This window comes from Egretta garzetta, unplaced genomic scaffold (assembly GCF_000687185.1).
Source record: "Egretta garzetta isolate BGI_Z169 unplaced genomic scaffold, ASM68718v1 scaffold287, whole genome shotgun sequence".
NCBI classification, from domain to species: Eukaryota; Metazoa; Chordata; class Aves; order Pelecaniformes; family Ardeidae; genus Egretta; species Egretta garzetta.
In genome coordinates this window covers 103,797-113,663 of record NW_009260435.1, presented here as the reverse complement: position 1 = coordinate 113,663, position 9,867 = coordinate 103,797, and the positions used below count along the sequence as shown (strand labels likewise).

At 58.3% G+C, this 9,867-nt stretch overlaps 1 protein-coding gene across 1 annotated transcript; it reads right to left on the bottom strand.

The window, feature by feature from the left end:
* Positions 1-1,167: 1,167 nt before the first annotated feature.
* On the bottom strand, positions 1,168-9,212 carry SLC28A2 (solute carrier family 28 member 2). Its single transcript, XM_009643748.1, has 17 exons — positions 9,144-9,212; positions 8,974-9,071; positions 8,692-8,783; positions 8,072-8,261; positions 7,589-7,727; positions 6,683-6,796; positions 6,210-6,287; positions 5,755-5,835; positions 5,357-5,437; positions 5,087-5,212; positions 3,776-3,906; positions 3,398-3,566; positions 3,004-3,201; positions 2,456-2,537; positions 1,868-1,966; positions 1,384-1,495; positions 1,168-1,291 (listed from the first exon to the last, which is right to left on the bottom strand). The coding sequence occupies exons 1-17, from the start codon at positions 9,210-9,212 to the stop codon at positions 1,168-1,170; spliced, it is 1,983 nt and encodes a 660-aa protein (XP_009642043.1).
* Between the last annotated feature and the right edge of the window lie 655 nt (positions 9,213-9,867).

Below are 9,867 nucleotides of genomic sequence, written 5' to 3'. Positions count from 1 at the left end.
GTGGATGGTGGAGGGCAGTGGTGCTGCTCTGGGTGCCAGCTGGTGCAACAGTAAGGATGCTCTACCTCACATGGGGCACCCAGGAGCGGGGCAAAGGCACTGCTTTGGCACACATGGGTGTCCAGCCCACGGGACTCACCCCTCCTTGCCCCCCTGCCATACGCAGACCCCATACGCCCTGCCCAGCTCCACAGCATGACCTGGCCATGCTTGCTTCGCCCCTGCTTGGCACATGGTGTACCCTAGTGGCAGCCAGCAGCACCGACCCCAGACCCTGCTGCCCCACGGTGGGGGGCAGCAGTGGACAGGCAGTGATGCTCATGCTTGGAAAGGAAAGCACCCTGCATTGCATCGAGCCTCCCTTGCGCCCCTCAGTGCGGTCGGGCCTGCTGCAGCTGGCAGAGCGTGGCAGCGGGCAGCAAGAGCCCCAGCGCTGCCTGCTTGGTCTTGCCACAGAGCATCACCCTTGCCTGGGCTTTGGACGAGGGTGCCAGGCACCAGCAATGCCACCCCGCTCGGCGGTCTCCGAAATGGTGGCTCACTGCAGCTTGGCGGAGGAGGGAAGGGAGCAGGTTGGGAGTGTGTGATGCTCTGGGGTCCCAGTGCTTTGTTGTTGGGTCATTGTAAAATAACGATGTATATAACGTGGCCACGTTGGTGAATGGGTGCTCTCGAGTGCAATAAAGTGAGAAGGACTGGCCTGTTGCCCGGCGCCGTGGTCCCTGTGGAAAAGACATACACAAGCACAGCAGGACCGGGTGGCTTTGTGTTCAGGGGAAGGAAACGTCTTCAGGTAATGGCTTTACCCCTGTCCACACCCTGCGGGGGAGAAGAGGGCAGCCAGGGCTGGATCCTAAAGCTGGCACCTGGCGGAGGCTCAGCTTGCAAGGTCTGCAGCAAACACCGGCTGCTGTGGTTGTGGGGTGCAACCTCGTGCTGTGTGGGACAGCCATGGTGAGAGGGGAGCAAGCACAGGGGGATTTCTGTGATTTATTTGGGAGCAGTTCCCTTGTGACCGCAGGGCCAGCACCTAAGGGCACTGGGTTGCAAGGTGCACACAGCTGTCATCATCACTGGAGCAGAGGGGCCCACATGCATGGGTCTGTGCCAGGGATTTTCCTACGTGGTGCTCCCAGGCCCCCGCAGCAGGCAGCTGCCTTCCCATTTCTAGGTTGTCCCTGCACAGGATGTGTGGTTGTAGTGCCCGCAGCACTGCGTCAGGCACAGCGCGCTCTCCACTAGGCCCTCCCAGGCTCCTGTGAAGGAGAGTGTCCCATTCTCGAGGACTGAGCTGGAAGGAGAGAAGCAGGGTCAGGCTGAGCTGCTGCCCCACCACCAGGGTCCCCAGGCAGGACCATGCAGCACGGGGGCCCTTCACGCCACCTGGCAAAGAGCTGCTTGCAGCATGTGTACATGGCGTAGCTGGTAGAGCTGAAGTTGGCAGAGCTGAGGAAGGTCACGCAGTCACCCACCTCTGTTGGCACGTGAAGGAGACCTGGGGGAGAAGGGCTCCTGGTTGGGGCTCTTGAGGGAGCAGGCATGCAAACCCCACACCCCAAGCATGCTTGCAAGTCCTGCGCCCCAACCCTACCCACAAATCCCATACCCCGACTCTGCTCACTTGCAAATCCTGTACCCAGGACTGTGCTTGCAGGTCCTGTGCACCATCCCACCTCCCCCCCGAGGCGGTTGTTGCAGTGACCCCAGGGAACTCCTTGCAGTGCTCCCAAAAGCTGCCCTTGAAATGTCCTCAGCCCAGATGAGGAAGAGGGGCCCCAGCAGAGCTGTCGGGCTTGGGCAGCCCCTGGCAAAGTCATGAGGGGAGAGCAGAGGATTGGAGGCCTGGCAGAGCGTGGCAAGGACTTACCTGCCAGGCAGGCATTGAGCATGGAGACGCAGATGCCGGTGAGCAGGGCCCGCAGCACGAGAGAGGCTAAGTCGCCCTTGCGCTGGGGTACCATGGAGGCTGTGGGGGCAAAGCAGGGACCGGGGTGAGTCAGATCCTTGCTCTAGCTCTACCCCGTGCTGGGGCCAGACAGGGACGTGTGCCAGGTCCCCAGCTGACTCTGCCGCATGGTGCTCTGCCCACCCCAACCCCTAGGGGACACAGTGGTCCCAGCCAGCACCCAGCATGCTGTCTGCCCATCCTGGCAGTGGTGGGCGCTGGCAGAGCGCCATGCCCACCCTGCACCCATGGATGATCAGCCAGAGCCCTCAACACTGTCAGCACTGGAGTCTCTGCTCTTTGCCCCATGGCTGGGTGGCACCTGGGCTTGTGGGCCATGTACGTGCTCTTGCCCATGTGTGCAGGGCAAAGTCACCCCTATCGCCTCATGCTAATCCTGCTTCTTATCTGCATGTGGGCAGAGACCAAATGTGGAGGCTTGTGGGCAGCTCCCAGAGCCCAGGACCCCCCTGCCTCAGGCCCAGGCACCCAGGATGTGGTCACACTCACCCAGGCCTCCCAGCATGATCCCAATAGAGCTGAGGTTGGCAAATCCGCAGAGCGCAAAGGTGGTGATGGTCTCGGCTCGCTCCTGGAGAGCACAGTAGCAGGGGATGGTCACCTCCACCCAGGAGCAGCCCCAGAGCACACAGAGCCGAGCACCCAGCCCAGCCAGACAGGATGGAAATGAGTCCCCCACCCCAAACCTTTTCCCATCAGCTATTTTTGGGAGCAAGGATGCAGGTGGTAGGCAGCCTGCCTGCGGGAGAGGCTGGGCTGGGGGCCTGGGGGGGCCCATCACACCATTATCTGTCCCACCACAGAGCAGGATAAATGGGAAAGGGCTTCACTGACTCCTTCAGGATCGCCCTGTACCCAGCAGTTAGTGAACACCCAACTCTAGTTGGTGACCCCCAACAGCACCAACTCTAGTTGGTGATCCCCTTGCCTGCCCGCCACCCATCTGCCTGCCCGGGCCCCGGGCCCCAGGGCCCGGGCCCTGTTGTGGCTGGCTCCATCCCTGCCCCATGCCCAGCAGGGTGGCAGGTTCCCCTCACAGATATCCACTGCTTCCGGCTCCCGTCCCACTCCTCCAGGCCCAACAGACGGTTCTTCTTGTATGTGGCCAGCTGCTGGTACGCCACAAACTCATTCAGGAAGATCTTGATCCCCAGGAGCTCGGCCACCAGCGGTGAGTCTGCCCAGTCTACCCCCATGAGAAAGGCCACGGGCATGAGGACATAGGAGCAGATCACCTGGGAAAAAGCATCCCAGAAAGGAGCAACTCAGAGCTGACCATCTGCATAGCCCCTGGCTCAGAGTCCCGCTGCCACCATTTGCCAAACACCCAGCCAGGGCCTCAGCAGCCTCCTGAGGTGGTGGGCAAAGGTGGGGACAGGTGGGGGATGCAGGATCTGGCAGCCCAGACCACGGGCCTGCCTTTGGGGTTACCTGGAAGGAGAGCCCCTCAATGTCTACCATCTCCCCAAACCAACGCAGGGCAGCGTTGATGAACTCCAGCACCGCCAAGAAGGCAATGAGGTTGGCTGCAATGTTGGCCACGAGCCCCACGGAGGTAGCAGCCCCGTTGCTCGCAGCTTCCAGGACATTTCGCTCTTCCCTGTGTGGAAAAAGACCCCAGTGGGCTCATGTGGCCGGGCATCCCCTGTGGAAGGTCAGCTCTGACTCCGTGGATGTCTGCATACCACGCGCTCTCCCAATCACCAGCCACCCGCGATGTCCACTTGTGCCCGCAAACTGCCCCTATGGCTTCCCCGCACTGGCAGGATGCATGCAGCCCCACTCCACCATCCCTCACCTCACACTCACCCCCTGGAGATGTGGATGCTTGCTTTGTCCTTGAACTTGGACTCTTCCACTTCGGGGTAGACGAGTTTGGACATGGCAAGGGCGCAGGGTGCAGCCATCACAGAGGCTGCGATCAGTGATGCTGCATCTATCTGCAATGCACAGACCATGGGCTGAGGCGCCTCTGGGCAAGGCCATGCCCCATGGTGTGCCACCCTGGAGCACACCAGCACGTGGCTGGAATCAGCCAGCAATGCTCGGAGCAGTCCAGGGCGCTCTGTTTGCACAGGGTGGGAAAAATGTCTCTGTTCTTCCCATCTCGGCCAGCCTGCAGCAATCGCGGCTGCAGAGATGCTAATCTCTCCTGCTGTTTGGCTTAATCGTGATGATTATTGTCCCTTCCTTGTCCCTTTTTATCAGTATCAGAGCAATAAATTGCACAACATTGTGAACTTCCACCCGCTGACCAGGAGCCAAGCTCCCAGTCTCACCCCTTCCCTGCCCACTGAGCGGCAACGTCTCATTTCTCTGACCTTTTGCCCTTGGCTCCCCATTTAAGGAGATTAATTAATGTTTAAATAGTGGGAGCTCAGCCAGCAGGTCCCGATTATGGAGCACTGATGAGGCCGCATCTGGACCCTAAGTCCAGGGCTGAGGCACTGATGAACTGGAGAGGGCATCCCGGGGGGGGCGGGGGCATGCCAAGGCAATGCTGGAGGAGCAGGGCTGGGAGAAAGCAGGGCCGGGGGGGCTGTAGTTGCTGTTCCCAATGACTCACAAGGGGGTTGGAGGGTAGACACTGCTCAGAGGTGCCCGGTGAAAGGGTGGGAAGCAATGGCACAGTTTCAGTGGGGAAATTCCAGTTCAATATAAGAGAAAAAATTGTTCCCTGTGACTGAGGCACCTGTGGGGTGGACCAGAGAGGTGGGAGGAGATATCCACCTGTGGGGATGTGCACCAGCAACCTGGACAAGGTATCCCCTTGAGCTTTGCCATCGCCTTATTTGGTCAGGACGGTGGACCAGAGACCCCCACGAGGGTCCTTCCAGGCTAAATCATCCTGTGAGCCAGTGAGATTTGCCCTGCTCGCTGCGCGAGGACACAAGGTGAGGCTTCCACGGCAGTGCCCTCCGCCTGGCAGGGCTCCGTGGCTTTGGCCAGGCCAATGAAGGTGAGGCTGGACACTGAGGCACCCTGCCCTCATCCTGCTTATGGAAGGGGACCACGGGGCACCTGTCGGGGGTCTTCTCCCACCTGCAAGCCTCGGGCAGTTCTCACATGCCAGGACCCCATAGCAGGGCACGTGTGGCATACATCTGCTCATGCACTCACCCCAAAGGATATGTAGGCACCCATCACACTGCCTGCAATGGTGGAAAAGCCACCAGTCATCACAGCGTGGATTTCTGACCGGGTCATGTCTGCAAGGTACGGGCGGATGAGCAGCGGGGCTTCAGTCTGCAAGAGAGAAAACCCTGTTGACCTTGAGACAGGGCCACGCAAGGCCACGCAGGCCTCCTGGGAAGGGAGGAGAAGACCCTTCCTCCAGGACAGGCTCAGCTGCAAGGGCTGAGGAGATGGATTTCCTGCCCAGGACCTTACCTGTCCCACAAAAATGTTCCCCGCCACACTCAGGGTCTCAGTGGGAGTAGTGCCCATCGAGACCTGAAGCAGCCAGGAGATCTGGGGAAAGACAAGGCCACCATGTTCACAAAGGCACCCTGCCACCCACCCCATGAAGCAGGGGACCACTTGGCCCTCAAGCTGCACAGAGGTGATCTTGGGAAGCGCCCACAGACCAGGTAGCAATGTCAGCTCTGGGGTTGGGCTTTCTCGGGAGAAGGGGGGTCGTGTCTATTCTTCTAAACAGGATGAATCACCCCAAATTAGTACCATGCCAGTTTTACCAGGACTTTCCTCAGCTGATCATAGTAGCCAGAGAAGCCACCAGGTTCCTCCTCCTTTCTACCACCATTCCAGAGCCAGGCATGAGGCCCTACCTTGACAATGAGCCACTGCATGATGCCGAGGTAGTAGAGGATGGACATCACACAACTGAAGAAAACAACGATGGGCAGAGTCTGCAGGCAAGGCACCAGGGCGCAGGGTTAAAGGAGAGCTGAGCACACATCGAAGTACACCTGGGGACTGAGCCCCTCTGTCCCAGGAGCTAGGCATGGCGCGGTATTGCATAGCCAGCCCATGCTACTGGGGTGCCACAACACTGGGCCAGGCTGGCAGGAGGGACAGGGACCAGTGCAAACCCCCCATGGCACTGAGGAGGCCCACAGGTGGGCACAAAGCTGAGGGAGACCCATCCTTGAGCTGGCTGAGTTCTGCTGCAGCAAACTTGGTTGCGTTTAGCTCCAGGCTCTCCAGGACCCAGAAAGGCAGCCAGACCAGGAGAAAACCAGGCTCTGCCTCTCCCTCCCCATAACCCATTCCCCAAGCTGACCTGAAAGGCAAAGACTTCTTCAATGAGCTTGTTCCCAAAGACAAAGCTGGAGCCAGCTTTGGTGTAGCTCAGGAAGAACTGCAAGAGAAGAAGTTATGTGGTGGGACCAAGACCTCCATTGTCTCTTTCCCAGACATCTCACTTCTACCTAGCCAGGGGTCTGTACCCCCAGCCCCCTGCCTCGTTTCACTACCCCACTAGAGAATGACCCTCTGAAAGCTAAGCCAGTGACACTGGTGGGCTGTCTCTGAGCCATGGGCCACGGCTCCAGCCTGCAAGGGAGATGGCACCAAAGGGCCTGGGCCACTTTGGAAAAGTGGGAAAGAGCTGGCTTTTCTCCAGTCCCAAAGAAAAATGCAGTCCCTGCAGCTTCTCCACCCTGTGCCACCCCCTGCTCTTCTTGCTGATCCCGGGGGAGGGGGCAGGGTTACATGGAGGGTGCAAGCACAGGATGGGGTGAGCAGATGCAGTACCTGGATCTGGTCACCCAGCCACTGGAAAGCTTGGACACCAGGTGTTGTTCGGAGGATGAGGAATCCAAATAAGAACTCCAAGCCAAGACCCAAGAAAACGGTTTTCCGGCGCACCTGGTGACCACAAGCAGAATAATGGAGACTGAGAGGTTAGAGAAGCCTGCTGACATCCTTCCCTGGCTTCCTGCCCCTTTGGCAGCTGCACGTGGCAAATGCCATTGCACAGTGCCCTGGGTGAGGGCCATGGGATCACATGCGTCACAGAAACCCACGAGCACAGCTGGGTGATAGAGGAAGAGGATGAGTTGGTGGGAACTGGCTGGTGGAACATAACCTGCCAGGCTTCCCCAGGAGGAGATGGTCACAGCAACCTTCTGAGGGTTTGACTGGTAGTGCAGACCCAACAGACCAAAGCCACCTGTTCATTAACCCTTTGGAAGGAGGCGGGTGGAGGCATTGCCCAAAACATTGAAGCAGGTTGCGTGGGAAGCCACTGGGACTTCAATCACTCCTGCCCACATCACCCCGGGCACCCGAAGCTCAGGCCCACCCCTCCACCCACAGGGACCTGAAGCTCAGGCATGGGTCTGGTGTTGGGTCTCTCGGTCTGACCCACTATGAGGGACATGGTGGAAAACAGGATGGAGGCACCGTGGGGGAGCCCTGGGTTGAGCAGTGGGAAGGAGAGCAGCGAGGTGGCTTTGGTGCTCCATCCACCCAACCAGCTCAGCTCCCCAGGCTGAGCCCAGCTCTGCCCAGGAGCCCTGCTGGGCTCCTGCTTCCTCCAGGGAGCCCCAGCAATGGGCCCTCAGGCGATGCCAGTGGGAAGGAAGCACTCGTTCCCCAGTGCTGGGTGGCCACCTCCTGCAAGGGGACCGATGGCCAAGCCACACCTGAAACACATACTGCACTGTGGTGCTTGGAGCAGGCAAAGAGGAACAGCACCAAACCGCAGAAGCCAGCTAATGAGATGAACTGCTCTGGATGTTTGGTCTCCAATACCAGCAACGCTATCAGGCCTCCCACATGGGCCAGAAGCAGCAGCCTGCAAAGGAAATCCCAGACTGTCATGGAGAGGATGTCCCCAGGGGCAGAGCAGCTCACAAAAGGCAGGAGCTAATTGTGCAGGAGATGCTACCATAAGGTCCATGCATCTGAAGGAACCTGGGGCTCAGAGACAAATGAGACCAAGGTAGAGTAGCAAGAGGTTTCTGCCATGGCCTTTAAGTGGTGTCCTTGCTGGGCCATGCCTCATCATTCATGGGGCACAGCACTAGGGCATGTGCCCAACGCCACCAGCCATCGGTCACGCTGGCAGGGCAGCCACGGGAGAGGGGACCGGACCTGGGTGCTGGGAAGGAAAAAAGGCCCTGCCTTTTCCTGACTCACCATTTCAGCCACTGCCAGGACTTTTTGATGCATTTCCAAATGGGACTGAGGAGCAGCAATACCTTTGCCCCACAGTGCTTCTTGAAGAGGCTCCAGCAGATGAAAAAGACAACCACAGCAGTCATGACAACCAAGGCAAGGGCTCGCTGGAAGTTGAGCCAACAGGCCGCAATAAAGTAGCACAGGTAGGCTGGGGAAGGCACATGGGGGGTCAGAAACATCAGGGTCGTAGGATAACAGGTTTGTAAGACTAACCAGGGTTCATTTCCTCCAAATGTCCTTCCCCTGGCCACCCCTGAGGCTCCCATTTGTGTGGGAGGAGGGCTTAGGGAGCACCACTCCAGCAGCCAGGCTCACCGGTGACAGCACCTTGGCTGTCTGGGGGCACATGGAGCAAGCAGAGGAGGCACGGCAAACCTTTTGGTAGGTGGAGAAAGGGGAGGAGGACAGCGAGGTGCCGGTAGCCCTCACAGACAGGAGTGGTGGGGTGAGGAGGGGGCATGCAGCGCAGCTGGTGAGAGCAGATACAACCTCCACATGGGTGACCATGCTTGAAGGCTGGCGGCATGGCCAGCCAAAGGGACGTGGAGACATGGGTCTCAGTGTTGGGAAGTCCTCACCTACTCCAAGGAGCCCCAAGAAAACCCTTCTCAACACCTTGGCATGAGCCTTGCAGAAGCGCTTTGCCTTGGATGCCGGCTGCAGGGCCTTCCTGGGGAGAGTCACATGCCAGAGACATGAGAGGTGCAGAAGATGGATCCTGAAGATCAACCCAATGCAACTCAACAGAGCCAGGTCATGACCAGGTTTGGCTCCAGAAGAATCGCCAGCCCAAGGATTGCGGACTTGCAATGACCGCTGGAAATACCCTTACCTACATGCATCTCCAGGGGTTATCTTACCTGCAGTAGGAGGAGAATCTCCCTTTCCCTTCTTCTCTCTTCTCCTCTTCATTCTCACCACATGGCTCATCACATTCCTCATCGAGTTTCTCCTCCCCCTGGAAAACATCATTAGCTGGAGCACCCTGCGTATCTCCTGTACCCCGATGGGAGGGGAAGGCCGCGCTTACCATGTGGCTGAAAGCTGGGTTACTTGCACCCTTCTCAAGGTTGTCCAGGGTTATCTGTTTTTCTTCCATCTCCACAAGTGCTGCAGTTTCAATGCATTAGAGAAACAGTGCTGTGAGGGCCCAGCACTGGCTGTGGAGAGAAAAACGGGATCAGCTCTGGGATGGATGAATGTCCAGCCCCAATTTCCAATTCTGGATCTCTGAGAGGAAAACGCCCTTTGTGGTAGGGATTCAGAGCAGTTCCTGCACCAGCACATCAAGGAACTATCCTGTGGCGTCCTCAAGCTGTGGGGCTGATGTGCTGGCTTCCTTATTCTCCTGTAACTGGGAAGGTCTTTGCTCTTCCTTGCTTGCAAGGAATTACAGGAGAGGGTTTAGATGCAGCAGGGAGAGCTGGTGATCCTCCTCCAAGTTGGTGGCAGTGGCTGCTGCCAGCCTCCGTGAGCCCCTTTGTGAGTGGGATTTTGCAAAAGTTAAATCTGGCTGCATCCCTCATCAAGAGTTCTTGGTGCAACTGAGTAAGATAAGGAAGGAGGCCCTTCCATCTTGACAACTAGTACCGTGCGGGAGCGGCGGGTAGGAATGAGTGGTAGTTTGCATGGGGGCTGGTCCTAAAGGAGGATCATACTGGGAGAGCTGATCCAGCAAAGCCGTAAGAACCAGTGTTATGCTAGGGCAGGTACCCTTGGAACATCCCATTCAGACACCCTCTCAGTTCCTCTAC